Source organism: Zonotrichia leucophrys, chromosome 2 (genome assembly GCF_028769735.1).
Source record: "Zonotrichia leucophrys gambelii isolate GWCS_2022_RI chromosome 2, RI_Zleu_2.0, whole genome shotgun sequence".
In the NCBI taxonomy this organism is placed as follows: Eukaryota; Metazoa; Chordata; class Aves; order Passeriformes; family Passerellidae; genus Zonotrichia; species Zonotrichia leucophrys.
In genome coordinates, this window is record NC_088171.1 from 82,687,519 (window position 1) to 82,704,952 (window position 17,434).

General features: G+C 39.0%; 1 protein-coding gene across 4 annotated transcripts in view; it reads right to left on the bottom strand.

Annotated features, from left to right (window-relative positions):
• Positions 1–228: 228 nt before the first annotated feature.
• Positions 229–17,434, bottom strand: part of TENT4A (terminal nucleotidyltransferase 4A) — a 59,325-nt gene continuing 42,119 nt past the window's right edge. The window contains exons 11-12 of one of the 4 annotated variants that reach the window (XM_064705538.1): positions 11,777–11,935; positions 229–2,450 (exon numbers count right to left, since the gene is read on the bottom strand). In XM_064705538.1, coding sequence (XP_064561608.1) covers positions 2,274–2,450; positions 11,777–11,935 — 336 coding nt within the window. In that variant the 3' untranslated portion in view covers positions 229–2,273. Of the gene's footprint in view, positions 2,454–11,776; positions 11,936–17,434 lie in introns of all 4 variants that reach the window. The other 3 variants (XM_064705536.1, XM_064705540.1, XM_064705539.1) reach the window with 3 other exon arrangements.

Here is a 17,434-nt window from a genome sequence, read left to right on the forward strand (position 1 = left end):
CATTATCGAAGGATCAAATCCACAAGTACAAAAGAAACATGCACGCTCAATACTCCCTTCAGAAAAACATGACCATCACTTGAGGGCACCCATCCACCTTCCAAGCTCATTCTGAAGGTGCTCAGCATGAACAATGTAAAGCAGATGTTCAAAGTGTACATCAAAGAATGGGACAAGGTTGAGTGTCACTTCATTCATTAAGTATCCCATAAAAAAAGTACAGAAGAGTGACTGGTCTCCAAAGTTTATTAAAAATCAAAGAATAGAAAACTTTACATAAAAATATGTCAATTTTAGCTTCCACATAGTTGTCCACACAAAAAATTTAAACATTTTTTTAAACCTGTAGCACATAACCACAGTGATAGCCAGGCCAATTCATTTGGTTCACCATGACTGAAGTGTTACATGATACCACTTTTCAAATGAGTTTTGCTTTAAAATGGACACTAGTATAAGACACCAATTAAAGCCTCTGAAGGCTCTTTAATGTAGTTATGCTCAATATTGCTAGTGTGTGAAGACTAAGCAGTACAGGCTCATGTAACAGCCCTTAGATATTATTTATGAATCAGCTCACAATTTTTAGAACTTTGTTATTGTGATGAGTCTGGAGCATTAAGACAAACTTTCTGCAAACAGATATGCACTAGTCTAGTTTGGAATGTTGCCCTCTCTCCCCTCAAGGACCTGTTGTGTTTGACAGATTCAGTAATAAAATGAACTACTTCTGCTTCAAAGGCATACAGCATATTAAAAAGCTTCATGCTTGACATCTCATTTCAATATTCAGATACCAGTTTTAAAACCTTCTATATCTGTACACAGTATAGATGTCCTGTTAACAGGATTCTTCAGCTTTCTCTGCTAGTGGACTTACATAACTCGCCTGTAGTTTTCTGTATAGCTTAAGAACTCTCACTTAAAAAAAGGGAAGTCAGAGGGCATGAGATGTGACCTACTCCCAGGACAACTGTGGTGCTTTAAAAACTCAGGGTTAGGCAGGATGTACATTTTTCAAAAAGTTAAAGACAGTGTTTGTCATGGCAATACACACTTGCATAGTATACCTGTATGCATCTGTAAATTAAGTGCCAGCCACTCATACTGTGTACAACACTGGGCTGTGCTCTCCTGCAACACATTAAAAGATACTTCTTGTAATGCTTAGAGCAGCTGAAGTACTTTTTATATATTTGCTCTTAACAGAACTAATGCATACTACTATACAGATTCCTTAATGGAATCAACATATTTCCTTTCTCCACATTCCTTAAGCCGGGTACCTCTGTTTAATAGTGTTCTTTCAACCCAAACATTAACAGGTTACATTACTAAAATGCATCAAAGCATGTAGTTCACAGCTTTTTAATTTCATATCAGGACTTGAACCAACCTTTTTCCCATTCCTCTCCAAAGTTTTACTTCTGGTACTACAAATGTTCGATTTGTTGTCTAGTTAAAGAAAATCAAAACTCATTGGTCAGAGCAAGACGATTGATAGAGGCCAGACAATGAGCTAAAAAACACAGGGTCAAAATGCTTTGGAGCTTAGTAAATTCTTAAAACTGTAAGCCAAATCGCACTTTCATTGTGAATCAAGAAGCCTCAAATATTACCAAATGTCATGTTTATAACACTGCTCAGACAACCTGCCAAAACTATGACCCCAACTTAGATAATGCAACCTGGGAAAGGATCTGTAAATTAAAAAACCTCTTCCCCTTAAATATAACTTATGTGATAATATGAAATTAAATTAAAAATTCCAAGTTATTGCACAAATCATACTTCCAATATTTACAGAGAAAAAAAAAATGAGCTTTGAAAAAAAAAAACCAAACCAGGAGAGCAGCAAATTCACTGTTATGATTTCCCAACTTGATTTGCTGCAAAGAAGAAAAAAATATAATTCCAAGGGGCTGAAGTTTCCTTCACTTCCAAAATAAAAGAAAAGGAACAGATATAGCCACAGCAAAAAAGCTACAGCATTTGTAAATGTCCTTGCAGTTCTATTGTCAGAGCTGCTTCGGCACTGAATGAACCATTGTGGGAAGGCAGAAAACAAACTTCCACATTGAATAAGGCTTCACAGATAAGCACAACTACTTCTTGAAGATGGACTGAACCACCACACAAAGAAACATGCAAAGAAGTCAGCTGCAGATATTTGGCAACACCAACAAAACGATGTGCTGGATGCTGGTCTCCATCCCTCAAGTGGAGTGGCACTCAGTCTGTCTGAACAGGGAAGGTCATTTTGGCATCCGCCATTATCTGCTCAGACTAATAGGCAAGCTGTCTCTGTGTTTTTTCCTTCTCCATATGTTACGATTGTACTGGTGGTGTCCACGGTTACCAACTGGTTGCCTCATGCCTCCACTGCTCACGGGGCTGTAGCTGTTGCCTTGGCTATGAGTTCCTTTCATGGAAAACTTCATTCCACTGTGCTGCTAAAAAAAAAAAAAATAAGATAAGCATTCATTTAGGCATAAAAACAGCAAACAAAACATATATCACCAATTGTATTTCCTCAACATGTAAGTTACTTCCACAAAACACTGCTTGAAGCAACGGGTCTTTTCATGCTTTTTTATTTGTAGCTGTGCAAGTCCCAAGGCACTAACAGCTTACTAAGTGTTTTCTGAAGAAAACGTCCTGCAAATGAAATGGTGTAGATTTGAAAGCATCCTTAACACCCTTGGATCTCAGTATGAAATATACTCACTGTACAAACTCCCTTATAAAACCACAGGAGAACTTCCACATTAAATACTAACTGTGACAGGTGTGTATATTTTGGAGTATCTCAGCAAGAGCATGACCAGATGAGATACTTCAGTCCTTCAGAAACATCATGGAGAAATGTAAGGGCATGATCACACAAGCTGATGCATGGGGAGTACAAGTCAGCTTTCCCCATAATCTCAAGTCAATGATAGGCAAACTAAGTATTGTTTGTGAGGAGCTTGTAAATTCTACTGGTCTTATCATCAGCTTACACAGCTCCTAGACTGTCCCTCATATGCAGGCCAAGGCAAAACAATTACGTGATCAGAAATACAGCAGAACACTTTCTTTTGGGGGGGGATCTCCAATAATTTGAAACAAAAACTGCCCAGAAGGTTTAGTAGCAGCCTGAGTAAACTCACCCCACCATAAGGTACTACAAGTATCCCTATCACTTAATGGCATACAGTAAGTTGGCTTAATGTGTATGTACTTAAATTAGGTACAAGAGCTTCAGAAGATGAAACTGAAAGACTTCCTAAATGCTGGTAACACCAATCCAAGCAACCTTTCCTGATTTTTTTATTGTTATTGTCTGACAGCAATAACTCAACAGACAACTGACTGCCTGTAACAAGAGTTAATTCTAACCATAAGGGGTTGCACAGGAACACAGAGCTAACATTTGGGACAATTGCTTAGAACACTGAAGTAGTGGCAGGTATTTCATATTCTGTATTTGCAAACAAGAGTGAAGTCAAAAGAAATGAGAACACCAAGCCACAATTGTGTGCAAAAAACAAAAAGAGTTATTGAAACCATAATTCCATAAGAAACATTTTACTGTCAAACTGTTACTATAGGAGACACTGAGCATCCAGAAAGACAAACTGCTGAAGACCAGTGTTGAAGAACAACCACAGTCAACTGCAGGGTGGCCAAGAAACCTTAAAATAGTTTTTGATTTATACAGTGCCCTACAGCATCCTAATCAACCTTCACCATGCAACTTCTAAACACCAAGTGTTGTTCTCAGACTATCAGTGGCAAAATAATTCAAGGACAAACAGAAAAAGGAAACGCAAGCTGAGAATTTTCCATATTTAAGAGATACTACTTCCCAAACATAATTTATTGATATATGTTTCATAAATAGCTTCTAGTAGATGTTTTAGCAAGTAAACAACATGAAACTATAAAAAATTAGAATATTTTCTATTTTGGGCAAGTGGTCCTTCAAGAAAACACACCATGTCATATCCTTGTGCAAAGTTTTCTAGTTCAGTAAGCATAGCTCTGACTCAATTATATACATTTACTTGAAATGACATCAAAATACTAAAAATTACCCTATAACAGTAAAACACTAAAAGTAGCCAGTCATCACAGCGACCCTCAACTATGTGCTGAAGAAAGACAGAGAAAAACTTTACTATTGCTACTGAACAACCAGAACAAAACTGATCAAGGAGCATACAAACTTCCAGGAAGCCAATCCATTTACTTCATCAGAAAATGTGAAAAACCTGGGAATTTCTTCCTCAATATCAGTGAGGATTCACCACAAAAACCTACTGTGAGCAGGATGGCAGGTGACCCCAAGATCAGACAAGCAGCACAGCATGCATGACAAGTGCATCCACCTGTATCCTAAAAGATGTCATACTTCTTGTTTGCTCAAAAGGTAAACAAACCTTCAAAGAATGATTAATAACCTAGCCAGAACATGAACTTGAGCTTGTGATGAAGCATTCTGCATTGTTTTTAGGCCATCAAGATAAACACTGTCAATCTACTGGAGCAGGATCTGAATCCATCCATCTTATGACTCATCAGCTGAGAGAGGTGCTTAAGGAAGTTGACTCAGGGACCACTTCAGTCAGAGATGATGCCTTTATCTTTACCAGTTCTCAACTACATTTTGTTCACTAGTTTGTTCACTTTTTTTTTAAACCATCAGCTTTTAGCATCCTGCATCCTGTGCTATGGCATTTCACAGCTTAAATGAGCAATACGTTTAATTTGAGCCCATTACAGGATAATCTATCAGTTCCTGAAGAAAATAATCTCTTGTCATTCTGTTCTCTAACTTTTTCATATACTGATGACCACACAGACCTAGCTTATATACCTCATCTTGTTGAGGCTAAACAATCATTCTTTGTTCACACAGAAGCTATTCCAAGTGTTTGATCACTATTGACATCTTTCCCTATGCTCCTTCCATTTGTGTTTTGACTTCCCTCTGATGAGGAAAGACATGGCAAAAATCACACTCACTGCTGGTGTTCTGTAAGATGTCATCTTTACAAGAAAATGTCTACTCAGGGCCTACCACTCTCTATGAAGTTTAAATTGTTTCTCTCCCTCCTGGTGCATCACCCTGAAAGCTCCTTCTGGATCCTTTCTCAAGTAGCTCTTAAGGTGCTTCACAGCACCAGCAAACTTCACCAGGCTTCATCCACTGCCTTTTAGATACTAGGCAGCACAAAGTCCTGCAAGGCTTTCCTAGTGAACTCTCTCTTTTATAAAAACGGAATATTTTTTTTGTTCGTCTTTTTCCAATTAGTTAATTGTTTAAAATGGGACACATCATTCACTTAGCTTCCTTCAGGACCTTTGACAGAAGAAATTTCCTTCATGTTTTTGGAAATCTCAAGAGGTTGCATCAAGCATCCTTCTCCTGTGCACAAACTTCTGGACACTTTCCATGCTCAGGAATGACACAATCACTGAGAGGCATCATCTGTAGCAGATCTCTCTCTAGAGAGGTCAGATACTCCAAAAAGAAAGCCCTTGCCCTGTGATATCAGAGAGAAATCTTCGGTTTAGAAATTTCAACTTCTTTGGATCTATTTCTCTAGATAGAACAATCTCTTCCATCTTAAGGCTATTGATTCAACAAATAGAACTGGTTTGGTTTTTAGCTGAGTTGAATAATCTGCTCCATCTGGAGGGTAAGCTAAAGAATTCAGATTTAAGACAAGGCTGGGGGTGGGGGTAAGGTGGAATTCTTCACATAGCAGGTTAAAAAAGCTTCTAGGAAAAAAACAACATAAAACAAAAAAAATGAAACAAACAAAACCCCCAGAATATAACAAAAACAACAACAACAACAACAAAAAAAAAAAAACTCCAAAAAAAAAAAAAAAAAAAAAAACCACACAAGAAAAAACACCATGGAGGAATACTTAAAAAAGGAAAAAGCCCCAGAAAAAACCTCAAGAAAACAAATCTGGTTGAAATAGAAATTCCAAGTAATTATTTACTAAGGAAACAAAATTTCTATTCTTAAATACTGGCAAATTTACTGTACAAAACTGCTGACATTTAAAGACTGCCATTACTCAAAAAGAAAATTATTAGCCAAAAATCAATCCCCTACAATTTGAAACAACACAAGTAACATAAGAGAGCTGAAGTCTAAACATAAACAGGCTTCTGAATTGTTTTGGTCTTTTGTTAGATTTCTTTTTTTTGCCTGATAGAATTTCTAAAGTAAGGAGAAAAAAAAGGCAGAAAAATGTTGGTAATAATGTATCTGTGCTCAACTTAAAAATAGATTATACAGCGCTACAGTGCTCCAAAATGATTGGTAAGTACTTACAGAGGGGTAAAGGAAAAGCTTAGAAAAGGACTACGACATTCTGAAAGATCACATATTTAGTATTTTGTTGTTAACAGGATTAAATGCCACGACTAAATCTAGTCTGCAGCTGATCGGTGAGTTTTAATCAAACTCACACACCTCAAAATCATTTCATGTGATATACCAGCGAAGTATTCAGTGCTACCTTGATGTACCATTAACATTCTAAGTAAACCTTAAATAACATATTATGCATTCTCAAACTATTTCAGAAAGTTTGCAATATTTCCAAATTCTTTATTTTAGGCTTGTAGCACTCACTTATTGACTTTCTGATCATAACATCTGTAAATACACTAAAAAATTTAACTTCTTTATGAAATAATTTATTTCATAAATATTATGAAATAATCTATTGTTTTCCAGTGAAATATTAAACAATGACCTAGCCAACATTTTAGCCACAACTACATAAGCAATAAGTCAATTATTAGGCAACCTAGCCTCATTATTTTAGATTAGTTAGCAGGATTTTGCAAGATATTTGCATGTGCTACCTGGGTGTACTCTTTAACCTGGTAAGATTTGTACATGGTTTAGAATTCTAAGCTGAAGTAGAGACAAACCAAAGTAAGTTATTCCAAAAGCTGTTCAGTACTGGCAGTCTAGGGAAATAAGGCTCAAAGCACAGCAATCAAAGACACTTCACTGTCTGGGACCTACAGGTCACTTTCAGCTACAACCAATAAAATCTCGAGTCCTGAACAGATTCTATAAAATGAGCCCAAACTCTTTTCTGCTGCTACTAAAAGGGGAAATTTATGGACCCAACCATGAGAACAGCAAAGAAAAGAAAAATCAAGATGGGGACTAAAAAGAGCTCAAAAGCAAGAAAGATTTTATATGTTTCTCACCTTCCAGCACAAAAGAATTTGGAAAAATAAAAGCTTCAAGGGAGCAAGTATTTCAATACTTTATATCTTATTTCACTTCATTATAGATTATTGGCAGAGCTACCACACAAAGTTCAAGGTTCTCTTCACCTTTCACAACAGGTTAGGCAATATGAGTATGAGCAGCTCCAAGATAAATTAGCATTTGAGAGAGCAGAGGGCCCAGTCCCCAAATGAGGGACTGACAGCAGACAGCACCGTCAGCACTGCAGCAAATACTGAACTATGTTAGGGTAAAGAAAGCAGGATGACACACGAAATAAATACCCTTTTTGATCTTGTCAGTACTCAAGTTTCAAAACTGAGGGGCAAGAGTCAAAACAATGCTACCAGAAGAGAGAACTCATACTGCAACTTTGCTGCTGTTGTGACATGGGCCATGAAGTGTATCTGCATACTTGTCACTACAGAGAACAAGAGATAATAGCTTTTTTAGCACAAAGCTGACAGTTTCAGACCTTAAAGAGAAATCTTACCTCACTGAGAATTCTCACTTTTGATTTGGAACAGAGAAACTATTACTACAGTAAGAAAAGCCCTTTCCAAATGATGAGGTGATACCAATACATGTGAAAAAGTCTGCAGAGGAAATACATATGTGATTATTCAAATGAATCTCAGTTTGTGAGCAAAAAACTGATTACAATGACACTGGAAGAAAAAGGAGTACTATGTTAACAAAAGAAAGGTATGACTTCTGCATTTCCATAAGTCTTTTATTTATGGTGGGATTTTTTTATGTTTCTAAGAAACTACTATGTAGACTTCCCTGCAACTCAGGAAGCAACCAACAATGCGGCCAGAGGACTTCATACAGTCCTTTAAACACCTAGACTAGATGTTTATATGGAGCCCTCTGGAGACCACTTAATCCAACATTCTGCTGTAAGCAGCCAGATTAAGTTATCCAGGGTCTGCTCAGGCTAAGTCAGTTTCCATACATGGAAGGATGACACCACATAAAGACTGTCTAAGTACAGGGCAAACTAGATTAAAAAACTCCAGTATGGTTTTCAGCTGAACAACCTCTGAAACTCAGATTCAGTTTTTCCTTCTCCTTTTTCCTTAGCAAAGGAAATAAAACATCTTCCCCTAAGTTCTGCATGTGTTAAAAACCAAACAATGTTCTGTCACACAGAGGAGTCTGTCATTTAGAATCAAAACTGTTTCCAAAGTAGACAACCATCACCTACTTCCTATGAAAACTCATGGACACTGAAAAATTACTCCATCCTAAATGAGAGCATTCTCAATTTTAAAAAATAACAAAAATGTCGTTTGGTTGAATGAAGAAGCCTTCAGTACCTAAACAGCTTAAAAATGCCATTGAACAAATCAGGTCATTTCTAAATTGAAGCTGACATACTTAAAACACTGAAGTATCTTAATATACAAAGGGAATTCAGCATACTTCTGCACTGACATGAAATAAAATGTCTTTACAAACTTATCCTTCATCCAAGTAAGCTACACTTGACTGTTTGCATTCATCTAAAAGAAATTTTTAGTAAAGTCCCTGACCAATTTTGTTTGCCATGCTGCTAACCTTCCAGAAATCATATCAGAGATACAAGCAGTATCAGCAGTACTAGTGAGACACAGCAACACCATCAACAATTGCTATGGATAAAAGCAAACTCTGAAACAAAGTATGCTAGCCACAGAAGTGTCTATAAAGCAATATAAAAAAGCAGTTTCTAAGTTTAAATGTTCTGCCTTATTTGGCCAAACTCAAAAGAATCTAAAAAAAAAAAGAATGTACTCCTGCAAGTCTCTTTACAGGCTTTGTCCGTGGTATTTAAGCACTGACATTAAGGTTTCACTTCCTAGTTGTCTCCACAGCAACAAACATATTCCCAGTCAGACACCACTGATCTTTACTGGAGACTTCCTCAGACACACTAGGAGCCAGCCAGTGCAGCAGGGGGATTGGTGCTTGCTGGTTTTAGATACTTTGGAATCAAAATATAACCCTTAGGGGGAAAAAATGAAAGCATCTCAAAAATTAAATGAAAGAGTTCTTCTGACCTAAGAAAAAGGAAATTTCTTCTGTCTTCATTTTGGTAACCTAGTGAAGAGCAATCCAGCATGAATTAAACTTATCTCAAAGTAGCAACAGGGAATGTGGTCCCTTCCTCTCCTTGGGAAGTTACCAGTCAATTTCTGCCCCCTCTACTCATCTGGACATGCGTCTCAGCATCTGTTTTTCTGCTTATTTCTAATGAGCAGCACTGCTTCATAAACTTCAAGTAAAATTTCAAACTGCTGTCAGCAGAGTAGAAAAATTATTACCTTTGAAAAATGATGGATGATAATGATCCTGAAAAGCACACAGACCTGTGCCAGGAGCTTAATCAGTCCCTGAACTACCTGGAAATTCTCCAATTAATTATGCAGCACATAAATAGAATTGGCAATCACACCAAACATGTTTCAAAAATGAAAATAGCAGGAAGCTTTAACAGCAGCAAACTTGCCTAGAAGGCAGTAATTTGTTCAAAATACAGTTAAATGCTCTTGGCACCTCCTGCTTTTAAGAGCTGTATTCGACACCCAGGGACAGCTTTCCAAGCTGAACTGAGGTGGAAAAAGCTGAAGACACCATGTAGACAAATGAGTTCCTTTCAAAATGTTTTGAATATGAAAGAAGACTTGCTTTTAAGAAAGCATTAAGAAATCATGTGCAAATATATCAGGGCAGGAGCCCTCTAAGATGGTAGAGTGCACCTATTAAGAGTTATAAGCTAGCTGAGTCTCATCAACTCAAAAGAAAAGCCACCACACAGTCATGCTCCAGAAAGCTGGAAGTGGAAAGGAGATATTTACAGTATTCTGGGTAAAATGATTTCATTTCCCACTTCTGATTCAATCAAACTTTATCCAAAAAGCCCACTTCTACTTCACAACATATAAGCTTTTGGTAAATTCAATGCAAATAGCCTATTGTCCCATTTCTAAACTACAGGTAGCAAGAAATTCTTCTTATTTAAAGTGATTCTCAAAGGCACATCTTTGTTAAGCAAAGCCACAAAAAGTTTCCTGCTTTTAAACATTTAAGTACTATAAAACTACTAACAGAACAGTTAACAATCACTTGAAAGGACAGCCAAGGAACAGAAAGCCAGGAAAAGTGCTACAAAGCAGCTGTTTTCCAGGATTCAGAATTCCAGCAGACATCCAAAATTCACACAAGACATTGTCTCTTCACAACTGTGGGAAACACTCTGAATGCCAACTTGTTTTTTACTAACAACTGCATGCCTCCTAACTAGCTCCGGGGCACTTCAGAAAAGCAGAGCTGTTAAGGAAAGAATAATCTACACTAAATTTGTATTTTAGATGAAGTTTAACTTAAAATAACTCTCCACTTTTATTCTAAAATACCTTCTGAAGTTTCAGACTGGACTGTATTCACTAGCCAGTGAATATTCAATTGCAGACATTATAACAGAAATATATTATTCTATTAGCTTCTCACTAATATATTTCCTGTGCAGGTAAGCTGGTATTGCCTAGGTGGGACTGAGCAGTAGGGAAAGAAAGGAGGGGAAGAATCAGTATAATTAGTTAAAGCTTAAAACCAAAGGCAAGTCAAGGGAAGTGATCATGTCCCCTCTACTCAGCATAGGTGAGGTCGCACATGAAGTGCTGGGCCTAGGTCTGGGCTCCCCAGGAACACAGACATGGACAAATAGGAGAGTGTCCAGTGAAGATCCATGAAGTAAGTGCTGAATCAAATTTAAAAAAAGGCATTAAGTTGAAAATCTCTTGGCCCTTGATTCCCAAGAACTCTGACAGAAGGACTTGGAGAAGCTGGAAAAGAACCTGACCAAAACTAAGTTTCAAAGAAACCAGCTCACTGTTTTGTTACCACAGGCAACTCACAATTCGCATTAAGCCTCGTGTGAGGCATGTTTGACTAATAGCTGTAATTACCAAGACTGAGGGACTGTTTTCCTGCAGAAAGAGGCACTGAGGTTGTACCAGAATGCATATATTAGCCAAAATACATTCAGGTCCCAGCACAATTATGCACATATTTAATTTTTTGGTAAAACACCTTGTGCATATGTCCATAATTAATCTTCTGTTCTCTACCATAACCCAATCTAATAATTGAAAGTCAAAACAACAAAATAAGCCTAGAAAGGTCAGTACTATTCCTTAAAATTCAAAAACCATCTTACAGCTCCACCATCTATATGGTGGTGGAAATTTAAGAGCCTAAAAATCTACAAATATCCCACCAGCTGGGCACCAGGATTCTCAAATACAAGGAATCAGACACCTGACACTCCTTTAATTTACTCCCAGGTGTCTGTGCTGCAGAGGGGCTCTTCTACTCCGCACCCTTTCCCACCCTTTGCTCTCCCCAGAGCTGTGACACAGCAGGTAAGTACTTTGATGACCACATGAAGCTCAGCACATGCTCTATGAAGGCTATCCTCAGACTGACAGCACAGATGAGCTGCAGCTGCAGTGTGACAGAGTTGCTGGCTCATACCTGATTACTGGCGGCCACTATCAGGGCTCTCGGAGGCGCAGATTGGGGTTTACCACTTGGCAGGGGCAATGCGGGTGCTAAACTGGCCATAAGCTGAGTCGGTGCTTGAAGACTGAACTGGTAAACATTAGGAGCTGTGCAAGGTGGTGTATCTGATTCCTTTTGGCAGAGAAAAAGGGGAAAAGAAAAGCAACTTTACAGAAAGTACGGTACATACAGGCTATGCACGTGAAAATGCACCCAAATATCCAACTCAAGCAAATACTGTACAACATAACAATTTTTGTTCAATAGTAAAAAAAAAAAAAAAATAAAACCAGCACTATGTTTATTTTATACATCTAGCAAAAGTTTAACTGAATGTCCATTACGAAGACAACGTCAACAGGTCTATGGCAATCAAAAATCAGTTCCAATCAGCACAGATCTAAAGCCAAAGTTATGTCTCTAGCAAATTCAAACTAGAAGATAAGAACTAAAGCTGGGAAAAAAACAGAACAAGAATAGCAACACACTGGGTGATAGAAGGGCAAGAATTTTAGTTGTCATGACAGATTCTGTCCTCAGAACAGTGTTCTGAAGTGTACTGATTTATATGGCAAAGTTACTCACTGTAACTGCCACAATCTTCTCCCACTCCACCCTGCAACAGCAAAGTTAGGGCTCCACCTCCCAAGAAACAAGCTGATGCTCTGCCCCTCAGGACCAGTATACACACACACCAGTCACACACACGCCCCTGCTCTCAGGGAGTTCTGCTCCCCTCCCTTTCCATCTGAAATCTGAGGGATAGTTCTTCAGGGAAAGCAAGATGGATAGAGGATAACAGAAAAGATACTTCAATGGAACTGATATCACTGATTACTATTCCTTCTCCTTCCAGCCTGATCACCTGCAATCTCAGATGCATCCTAAGCAAACATATTGGCGATGCTAAAGTACTGTGTGTCTGGAGCACCTAACAGCAAAGAGGCAAGCACAGATCCAGGGCTTTGCAGGAAATTATGAAGTCTGAAAATACCCAACTACCTGAGTTCTTAAATCATCAATTATTTTCTAAGTTGAGAAAGGCAGAAAGCAAGCTACAGCCTTTCAAAACAACTTTGAACACAAAAACTCTTGTAAAACTTATTTTTCAGCCATAACATAATGGCAGAAGTAACATCCCCTACGTTTCACTGCTGGCTTTTACCACATTCTGAACTTCAAAGCATTGTGAACTTAAAAACAATGGAAAGACCTATTCTTTATCCCAAACCACTGGTGCCTTTTCCACTGCCAGCTATTAGGTTCAAAATATAGCAAGAGATGGGGGTTGGCCAATTAGTAGCTTTGAAGTTACCACATTAAAAGGCATTATTGGCTCAGGTCATCACAGATCTTTACTGTTGAAGTAATTACTGAAGCGTTCTATTGCTCTGTCTCGAAAGATTAATTGCCTGGAAGCAAAGACTCTTCACTTAAATCACATAAACTTTAAATAGATCTCCAGCACTACTACTTGCCCTCAAATGGCCTTGTTTTCTAAATTAGATTCTTCAGTTAGAGAATAGGCTGCTCAAGAACAGAAACAAGAGAATGTTTAAAAGCTTTTCCTGGGGAAGATTACAGAAGTGCGACTGACAACTGTGAATACTGAGCAGCCTAAGCAATGAGCTACTACAAAGCAAAACTTGCATCTCAGCTGAATTGAATACTCATGGTAGAAAGAGTCCTCAATAAAATCAATTTGTTAGAACAACCAGTCTTTTATTGGTCTGTATGAAGTTGTGCTTACTAAAAAATAAGATCTAGAAAGAAAGGAGTTGCTCTTCCATTAGTTCAATGGGTGATAAATTTACAGTATGCCTCTGTGAAGCAGATAACTGCATCATGAATTCACTAGAGACACATACTTGTAAAAACAATCTGTGCAGAAAGTTTCTTATTTATGAGATCAGATATTTATTCTTTAATAAATATGTTCATCATAGAGGGAAACTACATGCTGTAGCACTGACCAAAAATTCAGCTTAGTTAATGCCTGGATTAGGTGGCATTTTTCTCCTTTGTTCACTCCTACAGTATCAGTACTGTGGGAACAGGCTAAGGTTGCCACAAAGATGAGTTTCCTTGGACACATTTGGTCATGGAATTTATTAAAAAGCTAATGAGAAGAGAGGGAAATGAAGAGACAAGTTCTAAGCATGCTCACAAGTACCCATGAGCTAGCAAATGGGATGGAGAAAGGGATCTGATTGTCCAGCCCAACTAACGTGCAAGTCTGCCATGCAGCCTTTACAAACCTGACCAAAGAACAATTTTAGTGTCTCCATTCAAAGGATCTCTCCTTTCTCTTCTGCTTAGATACAATTAGATCCCTGAAGGTTCACATACCTGACTCAGATGGGACACTTCTCATTAATGAGATTTCTAAGGGGCTTTAAAGCAACAAAAAGTTGCTCAAAAGAGTAGCAGATGGAAGAGAAAAGAGCATCACAACATTTAATTAAGATTAGAACTCACCACAAACTAAGCTTGTATTATTTTATTATAATTTTTTAAGGTACGTTTTTCTGCCTCAAGTGTTATTTACTGAAACACATCTCATACAGGCAGATTGTATCTTGTTTCCAAGGCAATCCTGGATTGCCAGTGGCATTAGTGTATGGAGTTGACATTGACTGACTTATATTACTGATATTTTGATGCTCTTGACTTTTAAGAGCATGAAAACACTTCCATAAAGAGCAGTATTACCCTTCTTAAACTGAAAGATTAAACTTGGATCAGAAAATTGAGCCCAATGTGAACAAATCTGATTTTCCACAAGCACAGCCTACACTGAAAGATTAAATCTTTCTTGGTCTTCTGGACCAGATTTTTAAGTGTAACATGCAAACTTGAGACACCACAGAAGTTCAGATGACCTACAAGTCCTACATGGAGGTAACACTTTCGACACGTTAGGTACACACTCTTGTCAGGAAGACAAAAGCTCTGACCATTACTAGGGTGAGGGCTACCGAGGTCACATTAAAAAAGATAAATGTTCACTAAAGGGGTATGATCCCTCAATTGATTTTAGCAGATAATATAGGGATAAAGCTACAAGACTGCACCTCATAACAGTACCTCATCCTGCCAGGAAAATATATTTTAAAGATATCCTTTTGGAAACCAAGAAATACTAACAGATGCAGGTTTATCCTCCTCTTTAACCAGTTTCAACTTCCTGATTAAGAACTTGGCATGCAGAAGGAAGATTTCTACTGCTCACAGCCCTGATTACTGCGGACTCTAGTTTACTTTAATGCTGGAGAAAGAGAAAGTATGGAAGAAACCTAGAAACTCAAGTGTAACTGATGAACTTCTGCCTAGACAGAAACAGTGAAACACTGTGGTCATACAAAAGATTAAAAACTTAAATCCAGGCTTCTCTTCTTGACATTGGATGAAAACAAAGTAAAATAATTTACTTTTCTGCAAAATGCATCTCCCATTATAAGACTAAGGACCCCATCACCAAGAGATTATTTTCTTGCTAAAACCTCATTACTGACTCAGTCTGGCCATAAGAGTTTATTTCAATTCCATTAATAACTCAAGGCTTAAGATACCTGGCAACTTCTTAGTTAACAACAGCTACCATTTTAGAGCTTTCCATTTTCAAGACAGTATGCTTTCTTAAGAGCTGAAGTCGCCTCAGATTAATTCACGACCCCAGTGTGTTTAAGTTTGGCTCAATGCTAAAGGAGTCTAACTATCCTAAAGTCAGTACTCAGAAATAAAAACATAAAACAATAGAATGCAAGTTTCTTGATAGTGTGATGAGTTTGGGTTTTCACCCTCATCTCTAAAAATGAACTACAAAAGTCTTGGCAAAAAGATCCTTATTGTTTCCACCCTCAAAATTTCTTCCACTAATTACACAATTTTTTTTCTCGTTCCCACAACATTCAGGAGCTGGAAGCTGTGAGAGAACAATGACTATTTCAGTAAAAACTCTCTTCCATCTTTGAAAGCAAAGAACTGAAAAGTCTTGTTTATAGTTAACACTTGACACTGTACATTTTCAAATGTTCCTCTCCTTACTTACAATTACAGTGATGTCATGGTTTGAGCCTGGCACAGAGCCAGTGCCCCCCATGAAAATGCCCTCACCCTGGTGTCTGCTGTGAGATGTGACCAGGAATAAGCAAAACAGGCTTTAGCTTAAACATAAAGAACACTTTATTACCTAAACTACAGGAAAATAGGGAAAACTATAAGGAAAAGGAAAAAAAAAATTGAAAACCTTACAAAAACCACTTTCCTCCTCCCCACTACCTGACTTTCCCAATCCGATACATTCTCCCAAAACACCAACTGCCCAGCCTGGCACCACACTTTAGTATACTCAAACTTCAGTTCATGAAGAGGAAAGGAGTCCTTCTTGTTCCATAGGCTTCCCCTGGAAACACACTGAAACCTCGTGTGCTTCCCTGTCACTTCGGCACCGCCCGGAAAAAAGTCCTTTTGCCGCTTGTGACATCTTCCTTCCATGCCCAGTGCTCTCACCACTGACGCATGGACCAGAGCTGCTTTTAGGGTTGTCTTTCAAGGATGCCTTGTCTCACTCCAAAAAGGCACAGTCTCTGCTTTGGGACATCTGTCCCCCCCATATTTTTCCAACCCCCTGGGGCCGGGGGGTCCTCACGATGAACCCTCCTGGTTCTGAGCCACTGCTTCCCCCTAAGTGCAGTCTCTGTGTCACAGGAACAACTGAGTCCATGGCCACAAGAAAAGTCCAGCCAAAAGGCCACTCCAAATCATCTCTCCCCATTCAATCATCTCCACGTTCTTCGGGCCAGGTCCTTGTCTCATCTCATCTCTTATCTCCCTTCTTATTCAGCTTCGAGGAGGATTAGCATTTTTTGCAAGGCCCCAATCATGAAAGAAAGGGGTTAAAACTTTCAGTCTCTGTCCCAGAGCTGCGGCACTCCCACACACGCTGCCGCTCCGGCCGGGCACTCTTCCCCCCCTTCTCCTCCTGGGCCAGCTGCTATCACATTCGGTGTCGCCGGCTCTCTCTCTCTCTCCCTCCTGGGGGGGGGGGGGGGGGGGGGAAATGGCTGCCCGAGGGCTGACTCCCTGGGGTCTTCCACCCTTCCATCCTCGAGGGGCCTCCTCACCTCCCATCTCTGTCCAGGCCCAGGGCCTACCACGTGGCTGCCCCTCCCCCGCCCAGCAGCAGCGGCTGGACGGGGGGGGAGATCTGACCTCTTCGCTTCGACGTCCCAAGAGAGCCTGCCAGGGGCAGAGCCCTGCTTTTTAACCCCTGTGTATTCTCGGAGGTGTGTCCAAACCCCACTGGCTACACCAGGTGCCAGTCTCAAACTCAAAACCTTCATTGGTTTGACCACAGCTTCCCAGAATTCCCACTTCTTCCTGGTCAAACCACCACAAGTGATTTAACTGATGAGTGCTGCCAGTCTTACTCCTTCTGCCTCTTTTCCCATTCCAGCCATCTCCATTACACTGTCTTAGCATCTGACATTGTTATGTGCTAATTCACAGAGGTGAACCACAGAAACAGTAATCACCTTCTTACTAGTTTCACTTTCTGAATCAGCTCACCACAGGAGTAAGTGAACACCAGTGCAGAAAAGCAGGAGTAGCTAATGAAAGGAAATTTGG